The sequence below is a fragment of the Nyctereutes procyonoides genome, unplaced genomic scaffold, assembly GCF_905146905.1.
Source record: "Nyctereutes procyonoides isolate TBG_1078 unplaced genomic scaffold, NYPRO_anot_genome, whole genome shotgun sequence".
NCBI classification, from domain to species: Eukaryota; Metazoa; Chordata; class Mammalia; order Carnivora; family Canidae; genus Nyctereutes; species Nyctereutes procyonoides.
This window is the reverse complement of record NW_026575159.1, coordinates 33,076,056-33,097,667: the sequence shown is the minus strand read 5'-3', so window position 1 is coordinate 33,097,667 and position 21,612 is coordinate 33,076,056. Positions and strand designations below refer to the sequence as shown.

General features: G+C 55.9%; 1 protein-coding gene across 4 annotated transcripts; it reads right to left on the bottom strand.

The window, feature by feature from the left end:
* Positions 1-1,186: 1,186 nt before the first annotated feature.
* HSF1 (heat shock transcription factor 1) lies at positions 1,187-21,518 on the bottom strand. Of its 4 annotated transcripts, none has more exons than XM_055314003.1 (14): positions 21,227-21,518; positions 6,384-6,492; positions 5,832-5,968; positions 5,463-5,587; positions 4,367-4,442; positions 4,233-4,294; positions 4,025-4,121; positions 3,796-3,932; positions 3,436-3,711; positions 2,973-3,053; positions 2,018-2,123; positions 1,878-1,943; positions 1,728-1,800; positions 1,187-1,650 (listed from the first exon to the last, which is right to left on the bottom strand). In XM_055314003.1, the coding sequence occupies exons 1-14, from the start codon at positions 21,341-21,343 to the stop codon at positions 1,445-1,447; spliced, it is 1,668 nt and encodes a 555-aa protein (XP_055169978.1). In that variant the 5' UTR covers positions 21,344-21,518; the 3' UTR covers positions 1,187-1,444. The 4 variants fall into 4 exon arrangements, with proteins under 4 accessions (XP_055169978.1, XP_055169979.1, XP_055169980.1 ...); XM_055314004.1 differs by having other exon boundaries at positions 1,728-1,797; XM_055314005.1 differs by lacking the exon at positions 2,973-3,053.
* Between the last annotated feature and the right edge of the window lie 94 nt (positions 21,519-21,612).

The window sequence follows — 21,612 nt, the reverse complement described above, 5'->3', positions numbered from 1 at the left end:
CTGGGGTTGTGGGGTGCTAGTGGCGCTCTTGGGAGAGGGTCTGCGTCCCGCTGGCCCTGTCAGTGCCCACACCTCCTGGGGGTGCCACTTCCCGGGAGGCAGCCACGGTGACTGATGGAGAGGCCCGCTCCTCCCTGCACCCCCTACCGCCCAGCAAGGCTCAGCTGAGGTCCCACATCCTGTCCTGTACCCGCCCCTGTCAATCTCGAATGTGTGAGCGTGTGGGGTGGGAGAGTGGCTCGGAGCTGTGTGTTCCTGTTCTGGGGCCTCAGCAGGGGGCCCAGACCTTGCAGCAACGGCCGTGATCTGGTGTGTGTACGAGGCCCAAGGCCCAGGACCAGCTGCTGGCTGGCAGAGCCATGTGCCTGGGGCCTTCTCTGGGCTGTGGGGTCACAGCAGTGGCCCATGGACCCTCAGGCATGCTCTGGGTCTCCTGGATGAGACAGGTGGCCTGGCCAGCCCCTGACCCGGTGTCCCTCAGGAGCACACACGCATCCTCTGCCCCTGCCAGGACCCCGGAGGAACCCTCAACTCCCCTGGGTTGGAGCCTGTTCCCTCAGCTCTCCCCGCCCCAGGCAGGGCAGTTCACACAGCCTCAGGACACCCCGCTCCCAGGCCTGACCACCTGCCAAGCCTGAGAGGTGGGGACAGCCTACCTCGGCCGGTGGGCTCTACTAAAGACCCTGTGGCTAAGGCAGGCGTGTGACAAGGTGCCTGGGCGGTGGCCTCAAGAGCCCTGTAGCCCCTGCCTCCTGGTAGCTGTCACCCTGGGCCGTGCTGAGGATGGGGGGTAGGGGACGGACGCCGGGGGCACAGCATCAGGTGGGCTGCTCTGGTCTGTCGCCCCCCACCCCTCCCCTGCTCCCAAACCAGCCCAGTGCCTTGAGACTGCGTGAAGAGTAGGGACGGCTGTGCCAGGAAGATGCGCACGGCGTGCCCGTCCAAGCCCTCCGCCCGCCCCCCCGCCCCGGTCCCCTTGTGGGGAGGGTGTTCCAGCGGGTCCATCCCACTGCCCCCGTCCCATCCTTTAATAAAGAATTGTGAGCCACACGGGTCCTGTGGAGTCAGGTGCGCACAGCTCTGCTCTGGACATCTGCCTTCCCTCCAAGGCGGCCACCACGGCCCAGCCCCCCAGCCCCCTCCCCACCTGGGGGTGGCGGGAGGAAACACGCGGGAGGCCACAGTGTACAGTCTGTCCTTTATAGGTGTCTGCCAGTCTCGTCCGTCCATCCGTCCGTCCGTCCGTGTGTGTGTATATCTCTATTGAAGGGGTGAGGGGGACTCTCGTGTAAAAACCCAAAATCCAATCCTGACTGAACCCCCGCAGTGCTGGTCAGTCCAAGGTGGCTGTAAAGCCTCAAGCCAGCCAGGCACATGGGGCTGCAGCCCTGGCTGCCGACTGGGGTCCACGCCTAGCCCTTGGCCAGCCTTCCTCCTGGGGCCTCTAGGAGACAGTGGGGTCCTTGGCTTTGGGGGGCTCAGAGCCCGTCAGCAGGGAGATGGTGGGGTCATCTGTGTAGTCGTCCCCCTCGGAGAAGTAGGAACCCTCCCCCAGCTCGAAGAGCACGGGCAGGTCGCTGCTTCCCATATCCACGGAGCCCGGGTCCACCAAGAACAGGGGTTGCGCCGTGTAGTGCACCAGCTGCTTCCCTGGGGGTGGGGGCTGGGTCAGGGCACAGGTGTGGGGGTCACGGGTGGGGCGGGCAGGGGCTTGGGGCTCGGCTCACCTGAGTCAGGGCTGCTGTTCTCTGCCTCGAGAGGCCTGGGCGGCTCCTGGGGGGAGAGGAGCTCCTGGATCTGCTGGGGAGCAGGGGGCAGAGTGAGGCTCCGGCTCCCCGCCCCACCCCACACCCCTGTCCCCTGCCCTGCCTACGCACGCTGGCCAGGCTGCTGTCAAGGTCGGGCAGGCTCATGTCGGGCACCGTCACGGAGGGGCTGAACAGCTGCAGGGAGGGAGGGCAGTCAGGCCACGCTGGGAGCCTACAGCCCACGTGGGGAGGGGAGGGGAGGCACTCACGTCCAGCAGGGCGCTTGTGTCCACGCTGAAGCCGTGGCTCGTCAGCATGGTCTGCAGGTTGTCCAGGTTGGAGTCCATGGCGTCCAGGTGGTCACTGAGCTCCGTCCTAGCCGGAGTGGGTGGGGCAGGTAAAGTGGGGCTCTAGGCACCCCCAGCCGGATGCCTTCCTGCCGGTGCTCACACCCACCATCCAGAGAGGGGCTGCCCGCAGCGATGCCCCACCCTGCCTGGGCTCCCGGGGGGCCCCGCTGCACAGCGTGTGCAGGAAAGGGCCAGGGCCTCGGCCACGGCGGGGACGGTAGCTCAGGCCACACCACCGGCCGTGTCACCATGAGGCCCAGTAAGGCCTCTGGCGGCACTTCACACTGGGCCAACGCGGCGGTCGGGAGGGGGCAGGAGGGGTTCAGTGTGCAGGACGGGCTGGGGGCAGTTTTCAAGACTTGACAAGGTCTTGCCTTTCCACTGGAAGGCGGTAGGGACGGGAAGGGGTAACTGCAGCAGGGTGTGGAGGGATGGTCCGTCGCGCGCGCGCGCGCGCGCGTGCGTATCCATCCCTGTGCATGCTGAGAAAGAGGCCTGGGTCAGGGGGCTGTGGCCAAGAAGGCCCTGGGCCATTAGACGGGCGGCCACCAGGCCAACTCTGGGTGGTGTCCTTGGGGCCCTGCCCCATCCCTCCCTGCCCCGCAAGGAAGCCAGTGTGCACAGCAGCCAGGGCCCTGGCTGCACCGGTGGCAGCTGCCAGGCTGGGAGGCCCATCCTGGTCAGTCGGCACCTGGGCCACTGGCTCGGGCCCCAGAGCCTGGGGTGGGGGTTGCTCCCTCGCTGCAGAGGGCCCGTCGCCTGTTCACCGGGCGGGGCCGAGTGCTCATGGCCAGGCCAGGGACTGGTCCGAGGCTGGGGAGGGGCCTGAGCTCTGGTGGAGCCCTCCTCCCTCCCCAGTGGGGACGGCGCTAACCCTGGCTGGACTCGGCCATGCAGAGAGGAGGGGCAGGGGAAGAGGCGGGCGACCCCAGACATCTGTGGAGCGCGAGCCAAACTGCAAGATACAAAGACAAGAGCCCCCCGATTGCAGGTGGGGGCCAGGTGGACTCCGTGCCCCCCCGCCCTTGCTTGCCTGGCCTCTGGGGCAAGCCCCCTGCTGGGCAGCAGGACAGGTGCGGTGGCCTGTTGCAGGAAGGGGTGACAGCAGCAGCCAGAGAGGCTCAGAGAGCAGGTGTCACAGGCCTGCGGGGCCACACCCCCTTGGCTCCTGAGACCCTGGGGACGTGGGCCCAAGCAAGCTCTGAGCTCAGGGCTGGGTCTGCTGGTGCATCCCCCAGCGACCGTGTGCTCGCCACCTGACGACCACCCTGTAGCAGCCCCTCCAGGACAGTCCCAGCTTCCAGAGGCTGTGGTGGAGGTGGGTGGGGGGCACTCACTTGTCCAGGCAGGCTACGCTGAGGCACTTCTCAGGGGCCGGGGCAGGCGGGGGCGAGGGTGAGGGGCGGCGGCCCCCTGCATCCGTGAGGGGTGTGGCTGGGGTGGTGGGCGCAGGCTCGCTTTCCCGCAGGATGGAGTCAATGAGGGCGGTGGGGGACAGGGGTATCTCCACGACGGAGGACTGGTGTCCAGGACTGGCCTCCTCCACCCGGGGGCTCCGAGGAGGGCTGGGGGGCTCCTCCTTGACGCGTACCACAGGGCTGCTGGACAGTGGCCTGCGCGTGGGGGCACACACATCAGGAGCTGGCTCTGTGAGCCCACCCCTCTCCCAATGGGTGGGAGGACGACAAGGCCTCCACCTCTCGTCTATGCTTCCGCCCGGGGAGGCCAAGGGACTGCTGGGGGCCAGTTCGGTGATGTCGGAGATGATGGGTCCAGAGCTGGCGACGGCATCTGGGGAGTAGAGGCTGGAGCTGCTGTAGGCCGGGGAAGGAGCCTGCCATCAAAGGGAGGTGACCTATGTGGCAGGAGCCGCAGCGGCGCCTGCCCGCGCCCCCCCGGGCCAGGCCTGCTGCACCCGGTGCTCACCGAGTAGGGGCCCGAGCCGTGGATGTGCTCCAGGGAGTACTGCCGGCCATACTTGGGCATGGAATGTGCTGAACTGCCGTCGTTCAGCATCAGGGGGCTGTGGGGGGAAGGGGCGGGGTCAGGTGCCTCCCCCAGGCCTCAGCCAAGAGGACACAGGGTGGCCGGGGGCCCCGAGCTGAGGAGCAGCCCCCCCGCCCCCGGGCCTCACATTTTCCTCTTCACTCCCAGGATCCGGTTCGACTGCACCAGGGAGATGAGGAACTGGATGAGCTGCGGGGGAAAGGCACAGTCAGCCCAGCCGAGGACGGGACCCGCAGGCACCCCCCGGGGCCCGCCACGCACCTTGTTGACAACTTTCTGCTGCTGGGCATGCTTCTGCCGCAGGCTGGCCACTTCCCGCCACAGGGCCTCGTTCTCGCTGTAACACACCAGGTGCGGTCAGCAGGACTGGGGGGCTCCGCAGACACCCCCCACCCCCCGCAGGTGTGGGTCATGTGTGTGGTGCTCTGCCACACGACCAGGGCGGGACAGACAGAGGTACAGGTGGAGGGCAGTGAGGCTCCCAAGGAAGGGGCATGTTGAGTGCACCCCAGGATCCTGGAGGAGACCCCTGAGGGGGCACACAACCCGAGTGTCTGCTCCCTAAACCTGAGGCGAGGAGGGAAGGCCAGGGGTACGGTGTAGCCCAGCTGTTCAGGCTGCAGAGTGGCCGATGGGGGTTGTCGTGGGCCTTTAGGGAAATCAGGGCCCATCACGGGGCCTGGGAATGGCTCAGAAGGGGCTTCAAGGGGTATGAGTGCCACTGGAGCACCATCTTCCCAACGGGGGTACATGGTGCTGTGAGCAGGCCTTGCCACGCCCCCTGAATGTCTCAATGACATGGAATTGACCTGACCCCCTTGGCCTTGTCCCGAGAGGTACCCACGTCCTGGAGGCCAAGTTCACCTGGCCCCCATCTCCAGGTGTCACAGGGCCACTCGCTTCTGAGAGACCCTAATGGGAGGGTGGTCAGAGCCCAGGAGCTGCTTCTGTAACCCTGGAGTCATGAGGACAGCCACCCTAGGCTGTAGTTCCGGGGGCCCCGGGGCCCCCAGGGCTGGTGCTTCGATGGGCCATGGAGACCCAGCGGTGAGGCTGCATGACACAGCGAGTGGGAGGAGCCCAGCTCTGCCCGTTGGGGCAGGAACACCGGGGGGTGGACCCCATCTCCCAGAAGGGAGTTCAAGTCCCAACCTAACTACATGTGGAGAGCAGAAGGCCTGGGAGCCTGTGCCACGAACCGTGGGAGGCAGGGCTGGTGGGAGGAGGCCCCAGGACACGGCTGGCTTGCAGGCTTGCACCTTCCTCAGGTCCCCCACCCCCACCCCCCGGCCGGGTCCTCTCGTCCCGCCATCTCCCCTGCCTGGTGGCCCCTCTACACTCGCTGCAGGGAACCTACTGCTTCATGGCCAGCAGCTTGGAGTCCATGCTCTCCTGCTTCCCCTTCATGAGCTGCACGTCGGTCAGCAGCTTGGTGACACTGTCCTGGCGGATCTTTATGTCCTCGTTCTTCAGTGTGGAGACCTGGGTTCCCGGGAAGAGGGAGGGCCTGGGATGCAGCGCCAAGGCCAAGGGGCTGGTGTCTGGAGAGGGGCCTTCATGTGGTGGCTGCTGGGGTTTGGGCGAGGGGGCCCACGGCGGGCAAGCGGGGGCAGGGGGCCAGCTGCCCTCAGCAGCGACAGGCCCAGCAGGACAGGAAGCGGACGCTGCTGGCCTGCGTGGCCTGGAGGAAGGTCTGAGGAGGCAGAGAGGGAGGCTGGCTACTCACGCTGGTCACTTTCCTCTTGATGTTCTCAAGGAGCTGCTCCTGGCCACGCAGGAAGCACGGGTGCTGGAACTCAGTGTCGTCCCTCTCTGGCTTGACCAAGCCACCCTGCTCAATGTGCACCACCTTCCGGAAGCCGTCTGCATGTGACGGGGTGGGGGCGGCTCTGCCTCAGGGCTGGGGACCAGACCCCGACTACAGCCTGGCCGCTGCCCCGCTGAGGGACATGGGGAGGACCCCGGGGGAGGGCCGTGCCTGGCGCGGCTCTGGTCACGCCACGGCCCGCGGCGGCTGGTGCTCTCGGTCTTAGGGAGACCCCGCATTCCCGGACCACACGCGGCTGTGTCTGGCTGTGCTCACAAACTCTGCCCGGAGGACCCTGGGTTCAGGCCCACTGGAGCCTGCCCCCCCAGGTGCACAGTCTGCCTCCGGGCCAGTGCAGGTGTCAGAACCCGCGGCCCCATCCTTCACCGGACCAGGCAGCAGGGCTGCAGAGACCCTCAGAGGAGGCGGCCCTCCGTCCCTGCCCCACACGCCTGGAGGGCGGGTACTCACACATGTTGAGCTGGCGCACGAAGCTGGCCATGTTGTTGTGCTTGAAGTACTTCGGCAACACCTCCTTGGCAAACTGTCCCTGGTCGAACACGTGGAAGCTGTTCCCGCTCTGCTGGGACACACGGGGCGGAGTCACACGCAGCTGGCCAGGCGGGCACGCCCCCGAGAGGTGGGCAGCTCAGCTCCCCGCCCGTCTGTGCGCGCCCTACGGGAGGCCCTCGTCCCAGTCGGGAAGCCCTGCCCCAGGGGTCAGAGGTTCCCAACACACAGCTTTTCAGACCCAGTCTTTAGGGTAATCAGCAAATTTCCCCCAAGAGCAGCTAAGACCCCAAAGTGAGGCAGCCAAGACAATGGGAGCCTGACGTCATTCATTCTGGAGGGAAACACGGTTATGCTCAGAACCGCAGGCCTGTCCCTGTGGGCACGAGACGAGAAACGGAGGTCCCGACGGAGTCACTCCACTACTCTTCTTTCATCTCCTTTCTGACCTATGTCCAGAAGCTACCAGGAGGGTCAGGGGCCTGGAGCAGGGACAGGGAGTGCGGAGGGGAGGGGGGGTGGCGGGAGTCTACAAGGTACACCGGCAAGGCTTCCGGTCAGAGAGGGCACGAAGAGTAAAGAGAGTGAGAGGCCAGAGGGCCCCCAGGTGACACGTGCGCACGCGTGAGGGGGAGGGAGGAGGAAGGACTCTGAAGACCCCTCCTCCTCCAGAGCAGCGTTAAGGACATTGACAGAAGTGTTAGGGTGCACTTTTTCAGAACCCTGAAAACACATCAAGGGATGACAGCAACATGGGGAGCATTTATTCAAGAGCCGCGGTTCACCCGCCACTTGCCCTAACCCCAGTGAGCTGAGAGCTGTGGTATTTTGACTTGCCCCCTCCCCACTTCCTCTGCCAGCAGCTGAGATCACAGAAGCCCAGCTCCCTGGCAGTCGGGGTGACGATGGGGCCGGGGCTCCTTCAACGCCCCACTCCCAGAGATCTGCTATCTTACTGGTCTGACAGCTCCCTGGAGATTCCACTTGCAAGGCTGTCTTTGCTTGATTTGACCCCAAACTCTCCCAGGAGAAAAAGCCTTTTCCCTGCGGATGTTGATACCATCAAGAGCGGATGTAACAACTCTGAGTCTAAGGCAGAGGATAGCAGTTACGGCAAAAACCAGGCTAACCAGGAAACTTAAGAGGAAAAGCTGGGAATGAGATATCGAGAGGGGTTTTGGAAAAACCCCAAATCTTCCTGCGAGTCCAGAAGTCACGTGCACGTGCGGGGCTGCATCAAGAATGAGGTAAGGCCTGAAAAGGCCCTAGGTTTGCACATTGGGCTGACTCTGAGGCATCAGCAGCAAACAGAGGATGAAGTAAAGGCGTCAGCTGCCTGGCTGAGCACTGAAGGCTTACCCTGATAAATTCAGAGCCCCTAGCAAAGAATGGGGCACTTATGGGTTCCAAGCATCAAAGGAAATTTCTGCCCCTTTCTATACCTGTGAAGCTAACCAAGCAAAGACTTAAGCGGTCACGAACAATGAAGACCATACACTGTCCAGAATTCAGAAAAGTCACTAGACAAACAAATACCGACAGCATAAGAAACAGCAAAAGCAACAGCCCTGGGGAGGAAGGAGAAGCTGATGTTAAGAAACCAACATGTGCCACGTTATATCGACTGAAAGTCCAGTTTTCATTACAGTATGAGACATGCAAAGAAATAAGGCACAGCGTATATGCTGGGAAAAAAGCAATCAGTTGAAACCATCCCTAAGTAAGCTTAGAAGTTGGATTTACTAGACAGAGTTTAAATCAGCTATTTCAAATATGTTCAAAGAAAAAAAAAACAAAAAACAAATATGTTCAAAGACTAAAATGAAACCGTATCTAAAGAAATAAGGGAAAGCGTGAGAATATCTCCGAGAATAAAGAGTACCAGTAAAGAGCAAAATCATAGAAATGAACCAAATCAGAATTCTAGAGTTAAAAAGTATTACAACTCAGGCCTAAAACTCACTAGAGGGGCTTGAAAGCAGATCTGAGCACAGACAAGGAATCGGCAAACATGACAATGGGTCAATTGAAATTATCCAGTCTGAGGAACAGAAAGAGAAAACAATGAAGAAAAATGCACTCAGAGACTGTGGGATACCACCAAACACCAGCTTAAGCACAATGGGAGTCCCAGCAGGAGAGGACAGAGGAATAAAGGCTAAAAACTTCCCAAATTTGATGAAAAATGTCAGGAAGCTAAACAAACTCTAACCAGAATAAACTCAAAGAAATTCACACCTAGATACTTCATAATCAAACAGGATGAAAAGATCCAGAGAGAATTTTGAACGCAAAAAGGGAGAAACAGACTCATTTTGTACAAAGGACCCTTAATAAGATTAACAGCTGAGGGATCCCTGGGTGGCGCAGTGGTTTGGCGCCTGCCTTTGGCCCAGGGTGCGATCCTAGAGACCCGGGATCGAATCCCAAGTCGGGCTTCCGGTGCATGGAGCCTGCTTCTCCCTCTGCCTGTGTCTCTGCCTCTCTCTCTCTCTCTCTGTGACTATCATAAATAAATAAATAAATAATTAAAAAAAAGATTAACAGCTGATTTCTCATCAGAAACCATGGAGGCCAGAAGGCACTGGGATGGCTGAAAGAAAAAAACCAGAATTCTGTATCTGGGAGCAAAGGGAGCAAAACTACTCTTTGAAAAGGAAGGAGCAACTTTCCATTCGGGATGTCAAGTGTGAACCACTCCCAAGTGAAACAAAGCTTATTCAAACCATTTAAAGTCTTGGGACCCCTGGGTGGTCAGTGATTGACTGTCTGCCTTTGGCTCAGGGCATGACCCCAGGGTCCTGGGATCAAGTCCCACATCAGGCTCCCTGCAGGGAGCCTGCTTCTCTCTGTGTCTCACATGAATAAATAAATAAGATCTTAAAAAAAAAAAAAAAGTCTCTGGAAATCATCCTAAAGGCATACAACAAATGAAAACATTTACTCAAAAAACCCTACTAAACCTATGCAGGACTAGTGAGCCTGTAGCACCCGAGCTGCAAGCTGCTCCCTCCCCACTCAGTTCACCTTGGTTGATGCTACACTTTGGGAGAGCATGACCGGGAGGGTGGGGGTTCCTCTCCCTTCTGTTTCCAGTTCAGACTTACTGTATCTGAGAGAAGGCCACCAGTATCTCTCATCCTGTCTAACAACAAGGTCAAGAGGCTAAATTCCTGGTGACTGCAACCAAGAGGTGTGTGTGGGTGCTTCTCCATTTTGCCCCCATCCATATAATGCAGGCTGTACCCCAGGCACCCCCTGATTGCCCTCACTCCACCTAGCATGTAGGGTACAGCATCCATGTTGGGAGAGCCAAGCGGGGAAGACCAGAGCCCACTGCCCTGCCCAGTGCCCAAAATAGTGGCTCAGAGAGTTCTCATGAGGGAGGCAGCCCAAAGGAAAGAAAACTTTGAAGTTCTCCCCAAGCAAACTCAGTTTATGTGAAACCAAAGCGTTAGAAAGTTCAAGCCTAAGGTTGCTCTGGAAAACAACAGCACCTCTAAATTAGGAGTAAAATAAGCTCGAGGGGTGCCTGAGTGGCTCAGTTGTTCGAGGGTCCACCAACTCTTGATTTCAGGTCAGGTCATGATCTGTGGGTCGTGGGTCAGGCTCTGTGTTCATCAGGGAGCCTTCTTGAGATCCTCTTTCTCCTTCTCCCTCTGTGCCTCCCCAAATCGTGTGTGCTTGCTCTCTCTCCCACTAAATAAATAAATCTTTAAAAAAAAAAAAAAAGAACAGTAAAAGGCTTAACCAAGGCCAGCCTGCTCACACAGCAAAGACAGCTAACAGCCCGCCCAGGTCAGAACAGACCTCAGACAGAACTTAAAGGCCACCACTGCCTGAATGTAATTAGACCAGACTTCTCAACAATCTGTGCCCTGGGGGCACTGTCAAAGCCAACAGAACAATGAGGCAGTAATTACAGAGCCTACAGTCTGGGTGTAACACCCTGACCAGTGAACTAACACAGAGAAACAGACCTCACTGACGCAACCTACAAGCCAGCAACCCCCCCCCCCCCAAAAAAAAGACAAGGGTGGGTGGGGTGGTCATCCAGAAGTACAGCATTACCTACAATATACTTTTTCTTTCTTTCTTTCTTCTTTTTTTTAAATCTTTAAAGCCTTTATTTATTTGAGAGTGAAGAGGGGAAACAGACTCCCCATTGAGCAGGGAGCCCAATGTGGGGCTCGATCCCAGGACTCCGGGATCATGACCTGAGCCAAAGGCAGACCCTTAACCAACTGGGCCACCCAGGCACCCCTAAAATGTACTTTTTCTACAAAATTATGAGACATGGGATCCCTGGGTGGCGCAGCGGTTTAGCGCCTGCCTTTGGCCCAGGGCGCGATCCTGGAGACCCGGGATCGAATCCCACGTCAGGCTCCCGGTGCATGGAGCCTGCTTCTCCCTCTGCCTGTGTCTCTGCCTCTCTCTCTCTCTCTCTCTCTGTGTGTGACTATCATAAATAAATTAAAAAATTTTTAAAAAATTATGAGACATGTAAAGAAACAGCAAAGTATGATCCACGCACAGGGAAAAGAGAAAAACAGTAACTGCCTGTGACAGACATCACATTTAACCAAGACTTCAAGGAACACATTCAAAATATGTTTAGAGGGACACCCGGGTGGCTCAGTGTTTGAGCGGCTGCCTTCAGCTCAAGGTGTGACACTGGGGTCCTGGGATCGAGTCCCGCATCAGACTCCCTGCATGGAGCCTGTGTCTCCCTCTGCCTGTGTCTCTGCCTCTCTCTCTCTCTGTGTCTGTTATGAATAAATAAAATCTTTTTAAAAAATCTTAAAAAAAAAGAAATGCAATTGATTTTGTGTTGACCTTGTATCTAATAATCTTGCAAAACTCATGTTTAGTTCTAAGGGTATATATTTTTTAATTTTTAAAAATTAAAAAGAAAAATTTTTAAGAGAGACCATGCATGTGCAAGTGTGTGTGTGTGGGTGTAGGGACAGAGGGGAGAGGAATAGACAATTTAAAGCAGGCTCCCAGCCCAGCCTGGACCCAACACAGGGTTCTTTCTTTTTTTTTAATTTTTATTTATTTATGATAGTCACAGAGAGAGAGAGAGGCAGAGACACAGGCAGAGGGAGAAGCAGGCTCCATGCACCGGAAGCCCGATGTGGGACTCGATCCCGGGTCTCCAGGATCGCGCCCTGGGCCAAAGGCAGGCGCCAAACCCCTGCGCCACCCAGAGATCCCGCGACACAGGGTTCTATCTCACGACCCTGAGATCATGACATGAGCTGAAATCAGGAGTCAGATGCTTAACCAACTAAGCCACCCAGATACCCCTGGTTCTAGGAGGATTTTTGTAGATTTCTTGGGATTTTCTGTGTAGACAATTGTGCTATCCATGAATAAGACCAGTCTTATTTCTCCCTCTCCAAAACACATTCCTTTAATTTTTCTTGTCTTCAAATACTGGACAGGCCTTCCGGTACAATGTTGACTAGAACTGGCGAAAATAGACATTGTGACTTATTCTGATCTTAGGGGAACAACATTCAGGCTCTCCTATCATTAAGTATGATGCTAGGTGTAAGTTTCTTTGTAGAGCCTTTTGAATTAGGCTGAATAAGTTCCCCGCTATTCTTAGCTTCCAGAGGATATTTTTTTATGAACATCATATTTTGTTTTTTAAAGATTTTGTTCATTTGAGACAGAGAGAGAGAGAGAGAGAGAGAGAGAGAGAGAGAGAGAGAGAGATGCAGAAGGAGAAGCAGGCTCCCTGCAGGGAGCCTGATGTGGGACATGATCCCGGGTCCCCAGGATCACGTCCTGGGCCTAAGGCGGGCACAAAACCACTGAGCCACCCGGGCTGCCCTGAACATCATATTTTGACAAATGTTTTTCCTGCAAATAATATGATTATGTGGTTTTTCTCTTTCAGGCTATTAACACAATGGATTATATTGACTTGATTTTAAAATCTTGAACTACCCTTGACATTACTTTTTTTTAATATATTGCTAGATTTGCTATTTTATAGAAGGCATTTTGAAAGATACTGGTCTGTAGTTTTCTTGGAACTGTTTTTGTCTAACTTTTTAACAACACGGGGGCTTGTACCAGGGTTGTTCTTTGTGACCGCCAGCATTCAGCAGGTGTGATGGTTTTGGAGAACGTGTTACTAAGGCCACCTAGGGCTCTTGCTCTCTAGGATCTCTTGCTCGGAGAGAAGCGGGCTGACCTGCTATGGGCGGCCTAGGGAGAGGCTCGCGTGTTGAGCAATGCAAGTCTCTTGACAAAAGTTACCTGCTACAAACACTTAAGGAGGTTTCTTTTCTCTAGTTGAGTCTTGAAATGACTGCAACCTCATGAGAGACCTTGAGTCCACATCAGTCTGTGACTCTCAGAAACAGAGACATTGTTGTTTTAAGCAGTTACGTTTGGAGATAATGGGTTACACAGCAGTAAGTAACACAACTGCTAAATATCGTGTGTGAGTGTTGTAAAGATTTACTTACTTATTTTAGGGAGGGAGGGGCCAAGGGGGAGGAATCCCAAGCTGACCCCTTGCTGAACACAGAGTCCGATAAAGGCTCAACCTCTCAACCCTGAGATCACGACCTGAGCCGAAATCAAGACTCGGACTCTCAACCAACTGAGCCCTCCAGGAGCCGCTTTGTGGTTTCTTAGAAACTATTGTAAATATTTCCATTTTCAACAATTCATTGCTAGTGTGTAGAAGCAGAATTGGTTTTTATATACTAACCTTGAATCCTGTGGCCTCACTAAACTCATTTGTTAGTCCTAGTAAATTTTTTGGGTAGATTCCTTGGGACTTTTTTTTTTTTAAGATTTTATTCATTTATTCATGAGACACACACACACAGAGAGAGAGAGAGAGAGAGAGGCAGAGACACAGGCAGAGGGAGAAGCAGGCTCCATGCAGGGAGCCCGATGTGGGACTCAATCCCGGGGCCCTGGGGTCATGACCTGAGCAGAAGGCAGACCCTCAACCACTGAGCCACCCAGGCGTCCCCTTCCTTGGAAGTTCTTATAAATCTTGGATCTGTGGGTTCACAGGTTTCCAAAAATTTGGATAGTTACATCTAAGCATTCCCTCCTCCTTTATCCTGGGACCTCGCTTGTGTGTCAGGCTGTGTGATACTGTCTCCAGGAGGCTCTGCTCAGTGTCCAGTCTGGTTTTCCTGGACATCACTGTGAACGGTTTCTATAACCATAGAACTCTAGTTCAGTGATCTTTTCTTCTGCAGTATCTGTTTTTTTTTAAAGATTTTATTTATTTATTCATGACACACACACACACACACACACACACACACACACAGAAAGAGAGGCAGAGACACAGGCAGAGGGAGAAGCAGGCTCCATGCAGGGAGCCCGATGTGGGACTCGATTCCGGGTCTCCAGGATCCCGCCCTGGGCTGAAGGCAGCACCAAACCGCTGGGCCACCGGGGCTGCCCTCTAATCTGCTGTTAATCCCTGACAGTGACTTATACAAATAAGTTTTGGATTTTAGAGTAACTTCAGATTTACAGAAAAATTGGGAAGATAGTACAGTGTTCTCACATGCCCTGCAAACCATTAGTATCATTGTGTACTTGTCACAAGTAATGAATCAATATAGAGGTTTTCCCTGCTATCTGAAAGTAGAGTGTTCCTATGAAATCTTTTATAACCCAAATTTTTTAAAGCAAAGAATTAACTGTTTTTTTTTTTAAAGATATATTTATTTGTTCATGAGAGACACAGAGAGAGAGGCAGAGACACAGGCAGAGGGAGAAGCAGGCTCCATGCAGGAAGCCTGACGTGGGACTCGATCCCGGATCTTGGGGTCACGCCCTGAGCCCAAGGCAGACGCTCAACCACAGAGCCACCCAGGTTTCCCAGGAATTACTGGTAATCAATATGGCAAAATTTAGAGTATTCCCAGACCCCCCAAAATAATCACTTAGGCTTTTCTGATACCTCAGAACACACCTTGCAAATGGATGCACAAAGTAAGTTGAGATAAGTCATAGGTACTCAGACACAGCGCACAGCTCTAGCAGTGTGAGGCTGAGATGCTGAGTACAGCCCCTGAGGAAAGAGCCTGGCAGGGCCACCCTTGCCGCATGGAACGTGCACTGCCTCTACAATGGCTTGCTGCAAAAAACATGCTGAATGCTATTTTCGCTTTTTGTAAAAATGAAAATCCTTTTTGGATTTCTTTTAGTTAGCTGAAACAGGTACTAATGTAGGTCTTCTGTAAGAGCAAGATGGCATAACGTGAGCTTTAAAAAAAAAAGGGTGGATACCCATACGTTATTATTAACTACAGTCCCTATTTTATTCGGATTTCCTTAGTTTTTAGCTTATGCCGCTCTGTCCCAGGACATCATCCAAGGGGTTACATGACATTCGGTTGTTATGTGTCCTTATATTCCTCTTGGCTACGACAACCTCTTAGACTTTCCTGGTTTCTTTTGACCTTGAGTTTTGAGGAGCACTGGTCTGGTATTTTGTAGAATGTTCCTCAACCTGGATTTGTCCTGTGTCTTTTTCTCTTGACCAGGTGAGGTTATGTAAGTTTTTGGAGAGGAAGACCACAGACGGTAAGTGCCCTCGCCATGTCACGGCGGGACACACACTACGAGGCCCCGTCAGGGGTCTCTGCTCTCGTTGCCCCCACCCGTTCCCACTCTGCGTTTCTCGGAACAAAGTCACTACGTGTAGCCCACACGTACAGGTGGAAGATACGTGACACCTCCCTGAAGGGGTATCTACACGAACTGTCTGGAATTCTGGGATATGTGTGCCACTGACACTTTATTCTCTGTCCTCCACGTCTGTCTTCATGGTTTTGGTTTACTTCTTTGAGCACTCGGAATATTTTTACAGTTGTCTCAGTGTCTTTGTTGGCTAGTTCCCCTCAGCCCTGGGAACACTGCTATGACTCTGCCCTTTGTCACAGGACACATGCTCCTGCCAAGTGGCTCCTCTGTTGGTTCTGATAGGGCCCTGGACACGAAGGTCTTTACGTCGTGTCTAGTCGTGTGGTCTTCCTCCCCAGAGTGTTCCGTGGGGATCAGCCTGGTCTTTCAAGGCTTCTCTCTAAACTCGATCACACTGCACCAGGGGCAGACTCTCCTGATTCGGTCCCACTGCCAAGCTGTAGCCTCTGCGGAATGCTCTGCACGCCCAGGTGGTTCCTCCGCTTTGGCTGGGAGAGCTCAGGAGACTCACCACCCCGCGTGAGCTCTCCTCAGTAACTGTTCCTTCTCTAGAAGGTTCTCAGGCTGGCTTCATAGGTCTCCTCCTACGAGCAGGTGAACCAGCACCTGCTGAAGACCCAAAGGGGCTCATGCACAGACTCCTGGGGCTCCGTCTCAGTGCAGCGCCCTTCCCTGACCGCACCTTGCAAACTCTAGCTGCCTTAGCTTCTCCAAAGCTGGGCTGTTAGTCTGAAAACCGCCTCCAGGCAGAAAACCTGGGCACCTGTGTGGCTTACCTGTCCTTCCTGTTTTCCAATCCTGAACACTGTTCAAGGGTTAAGCCCACACTGAGTATGTCGCACGAGCCCTGCCTTATGGAGTTTCGAAAGTCTCTGGTGAGACCTTCACAGAACGTGACATTCTATCTCCCTGCCTCATGGTTCAGGACCCCTCCTTCTCTGCTGCCTCTGGGGGATTCCTGGGGGTGCTCTCAGCTTTTCCTCTGGTATAGTGAAAGCCTACGATTAGAAATATGGAGAAGCAGAGAGAAGTGAGTGCCCCACTGCTGGCTGGTGAGTGATGCCCTCATCCCGAGATACACTTTCTAAAACAAAATTATTTTATGTATCTACTTGACAGTGAGAGAGAGCATGAGCAGGGAGAGAGGCAGCAGGAGAGGGAGAGGCAGCCCTCCCCGCTGAGCAGGGAGCCCGACGTGGGGCCCTATCCCGGGACCCCGGGATCATGACCCAAGCCGAAGGCAGACACTGAACTGACTGAGCCACTCAGGCGTCACCACCCCTCTCCCTTCCGAAGTAAACTCTACACCCAGCATGGGGCTCGAACTCACGGCCTCGAGATCAAGTGTTGCATGCTCTAGCCACCGAGCCAGCCAGGTGCTCCGAGATGCAAGTCTCAATGCCAAGTTGGACTGTAAATTTGGAGTCTCTGACCTTATTTTTGATGGCACTAGGAACAACCTATAATGAATCCCAAATTCTGCAGGCATGTATGTTTTTATAGAGAGGGCTTCTGTCTTTGAGTATTTTCTCAAAGGGCTCCATGACCCCAAAGGATTAACCACCACTGTATTCCATGAGGGGGACCACCTGCACTTTCCAAGTATCTGCCCAGAACACCGTCGTCCCCCAAATGTCCATCCAAAGACTAGTCGGGCGTGATGTGCCCTGGTCCCCTGCATGCAGCAGGCTGACCACTCTCTGGGTTCCAGGAACATGGGCATGAGGAGTAGTAGGCACGTGTCTGGAGCCATGTGGCCACAGAAGCAGAAAAACCCAGGCTGCAGAGTGAGGTGACAGGAGGTGTGAGGCTGGTGGAGAAAGGGAGGGTCCCTTAGGTCCTCCTCCTCCACCTGACTTTTGTCCTTGAGTGTAAGACCAGCTGCACCATTACATCCTGTTCTTCCTGCTGAAGTCAGCTTTAGTGAGTCCCAGCAACACAGGCACCAACACATCCCTCCTGGCCCCTGCATGGATCTCCGGATGAAGGAACACACACACAGGTTGGTGACTCTGATCACTCCGTGGCCTTCAGGTCAAGAAGGGAGGGGTCTGTGGTGGCAGCTACTGTGCTGCCAGCCCCGGGAAGCATTTGAGGGTTGGCATTCCGCCTTTCACTGCCTGTGAAGACAGCACTCCCACCCCATCCAGAGGAGAAGGGAGCCTTACAGCCAGAGCTGCAGGTTCTGGGGTCTATGGAGTGTGAGGCCTTTGGTCCAGCCCCCACGTGATACCCGATGGGAGCTCTTTGTGTGTTCCAGAGTGGGTCCATCCCACTGCCCCCTTCCGGTCCTTTAATAAAGAATTGTGAGCCACATGGGACACCTGCCTTCCCTCCAAGGAGGCCACCACGGCTCAGACCTCCAGCCCCCTCCTGAGACCCTCGTGCCCTGAGTTCCTCCTCCCCACCCCACAGTGTAGAGTCTGTCCTTTACAGGTCTGTGCCAGTCTCATCCGTCCATCCATTCATGTGTGTATTATCTCTACTGAAGGGGTGAGGAGGACTCTCATGTAAAAATCCCAAATCCAGTCCTGACTGAAACCCCGCAGTGCTGGTCACAGTGCTGGTTGGTCCAGGTGTGGCGAGGGTCTAACTAAGAGAAGCAGGTGGGGGTGGGGCCAGCATCCTGACCCTGGGGGCATGGGTTGGGGTCTCCTGCTGCTGCCAGGAAATACGGAGTGCCTGGTAAGGCAGTCAGGGAGCAACAGCTGGTGGTCATCAGAAAGATAGTGGACTTCAACCTCCAGCTTTCTTTGTGAAGTTTCCTGATGTCTTTGAAATTCAGTGTTCTTTTTTCTTTTTTTAAATAAAGACTTTACTTATTTATCCATGAGAGACAGAGAGAGAGAGAGAGGCAGAGGCACAGGCAGAGGGAGAAGCAGGCTCTATGCAGGGACCCCGATGCAGGACTCGATCCCGGGTCTCCAGGATCACGCCCTGGGCTGAAGGCAGGCGCTAGACTGCTGAGCAACCCGGGCTGCCTGAGATTCAGTGTTCTTATCTACAAAATGGCCAATTGTCACCTCCTTGGATGGCCCTGGAGGAAAACTGATACACAAGAAGGCTTGGGCTCATGCTGCACCTAAGGTCTGAATAAGCACAGCTGGGCTACTGTTTGGCGGCTGTTACTGCAGCCCTGCTCCAGGGAGGCCCTGGGAGCGACCGGGCCTGCGGCATGCCTCCCGGCCTGCCACTGGGAGTGGTAACCTGGGGTGTTCCTTCAGCATTTTGGCTCCACTGACATCCCTAAGGGCAGGATCCAGAGGGCCTGTCGGGTCCTCACCTGGACACTCAGTGTCAGGGGAGAAGGAGTGTCCCTGCCTGTCATGGGAACTCTGGAAATGGTTCATGGCCAAGTCTGAGTGTATGGGTGCGACCAGAGCAATTCAAGCGGTCTCATGGGGAGCTGATGACCTAACTGCAGGAAGTGCTGTACCCCTGACTCCACCCTGAGATCCAGCCCCTCCAGAGTGACCCTCTGGTCACTGGCACTCGCGAGGGCCACCTGGGACAGGCCCTGGCCTTGGTGACCTCCAGTTCCTAGGTGTCTGCCTCCATACAGTCCTATTATATCCGTTCCTGATCCTACAAAGAGCCCTGCACTGATCAGAGCACAGTCCCGCCTCGGGCTCCCCAGCCTCCAAGTGACCTAAAAAGAAGTGCCTCCTTAAACTGTGCTATCAGGCACCTTCCAGGCTCACCTGGCCTTGATCCCTAGGCCAGACAGGTCTGATTCATGGACAGCCCCGTGGGGGTGGGAGGCAAGGGGAACAAGCACAGGCTGTAGGTCAGGAGAGCTATGGCACACCCTTAGGCTGTGTTCCCGGTGGCCAAGTTCACTCCCTGCAGCAGCAAGAGCAGCAGGAGCTGCAGGGTCACAGGACCTGGGGGTGGGGGGCAGCTGCATCTCTAAAGACCCTTGCTTATCCACCTCAGACGCCATATTCAGTGCATCTTTAACTGTAGGAGGATTTGACAGTAGGTCAACACAACTCTACGGGGCAGTGACCTGTGGTCTGTCCGTCATGCTGGGCAAAGGAAGCTCAGTGCTGTCCCGACCTGGCCCCACTGGCGAGGGTTTCTGGGGCTAGACCTCATCCCCCACTGTACTCAGCCTGGAGAGTCAGCCACCATACCTCTGACTGCCTGTTGTCCCCTGGGTCAAACATGGTGAGTTTCTCTTGGTAGAACTGTGAGAAAACTTTCAAAACAAAGGGTGTGTGTGTGGGGGGACACCAAAACCAAGGACATCAGAGTTTCCCAAGGCCTCTGAGAGTCACACTCTGAGCCACAAGTCTGCAGAAGACCCTGTGTGGACTTTTTTGATCAAGGCCACAGGTACAGACCATCTCCTGTCTCTGAGCCAGGCAGCTCGGCAGCCCCCCACCCGGCCTGGAAAGGGCTTCCTTTCACTGCTGAGCTACTGTCTGGCTTCTGTATTCATTGTGAGTGCCAGCCCCTACCACTACGTCCTGCCTGACCTGCATACAGACCAGGAAGGTTCACGTACTCATGCTCAGGCTGGTTCCCCATGCCCTTGCCCCCCGACACAAACCCACATAGGCAGCCACTGTAAGCAAAGGCTGTCACAGGCCTGATCATTCCTGTTCAAAGGCCTTGTCCAGGATACGGGCTGTGGGTCCTGGAGAGAAAGCTGGGGACGCTTCACCCACATGCCTCACAATCTTTAATCAGAAAAAGCAAGCAGATTAAAGGGCACCCTAGCAGGTAGGATAGATCACCGTAGTAGGATTAGGCTTGGACTATGCCAGCGCATCTCTGATGCCCCTCCTGGGTCTGGGTTAAGAGTGTTTCCTTGAAGTTAGAGGAAGGAAAAAGAGGAAGAAGGAAGATAAAGGAAGATACAAATATGTGGTCACTTCCTTTGGTTAGAAAAATCCGAAGTCTGGAAAGAGGGGATGGCATGCTTCTCCACTTCAGGGTGCTGCCTGTCATCAGGTAGGAAACAGGTAGTGCACTGGGGAATGGAGAGTGCCCACACTGTGCGTATCACTGAAACAGTGTCTCCAATAAGAACATGGCATGATACCTAATCTCTTTATTCCCCGTCTTTTTTTTTTAAATATTTTATTTATTTACTTGAGAGAGACACAGAGAGAGAGAGGCAGAGACAGAGGCAGAGGGAGAAGCAGGCTCCATGTGGGGAGCCCAACATGGGACTCGATCCCAGGACCCCGGGGTCACGCCCTGGGCTGAAGGCAGATGCCAAACTGCTGAGCCACCCAGGGATCCCCTATTCCCAGACAATCCTTAGGCAGAGCAGAGCTCGGGCAAACAGACAAGCCAAGACTTAGCTTCGACCTGAACACTTCTTCATTCCTAATGGCTTCAGAACACGAAAGGGAAGTGCTTAGTAAAGTCAGAAACCCAGCGTGTTGGCCCTCGAGGGGTCAAGCATATTTGGAGGCACCCAGAGGCTCTGCGTGACCAGCGTGGCCTCTCTCCGGGTCACCCGTTTGCCGGCCCCGGGGTATGGCTCTGGCCTCCCCGGGACACGACATCACAGCCAGGCTGGGAACAGCAGATTCCGATCTTCAACTCCAGACACACTCTCCGATTTACCTCCGCAAAACCGGAGCTGTCCGGTCTTGCAGGGCCAAACCCTGTAAACAAGTCCGCTGCCAGGCAACTGAAGACAGGGACCTGAATAAAGACGCCCTGTGAGGGATGAAAAACAAAGCTGCTCCGGGGAGACCCAGCTCCAGTATCTCTGGCAATGGGTTCGAGATCACCCTGAACTTTGTGACGTTTTACTTTCTGTTTTCGTGGCTCTCCCTTTCGCACCAGAGCGACGCCCTCCAGTCCACGCACCGCGTCCTAATTTTCTCCGAAGAGCCGCCGGCCATCCCGCCCTGGAACTCATCTGAGAAAACGGAGAGGGTCCCCTGGGCACGGCGGTGGCCTGCGAGGCCGGGCTCTGTTCTCCGGGCAGACCCACTTCCGCGACGGTCCGACGGGGAGCGAAGGACCGGAGAGGCCTCCCTCCCCGCCGGCGGCCCTCGGCGCGCGGAGCGGCCGGCAGCGAGCGCAGGCCCCGGCCCCGCCCCACACCCACCCTCTGGGGACTCGCCCCGGCCCCTCACCGGGCTCCAGCAGATAAGCGCGTCGGTGTCCGGGTCGCTCACGAGGGTCCACAGCTTGGTCAGGAAGGCCGGGACGTTGCTGGGCCCCGCCGCGCCGGGGCCCACGGGCAGATCCATGCTGGGCAAGGCGGGGAGAGGCAGAGGTGACGACCGCGAAACGGAGCCGAGGGCCGGGCTAGCGCTGCCGCCGCGCCTGCCGCCAGGGGAGCGCCGCCGCCGCCGCCGCCCGCTGCGCACACACGGCCCCGCGGCCTAGCATGGCCGCCGCCATCTTGCGACGGGCGCGCTCCCGCCGGCGCCGCCCGCTCGCGTCACCCTGGCGCGCGCACGCCGGCCCCGCCCTGTCTCCGGCCGCCGAGCGCCTGCGCGTGCTGGCCCCGCCCACC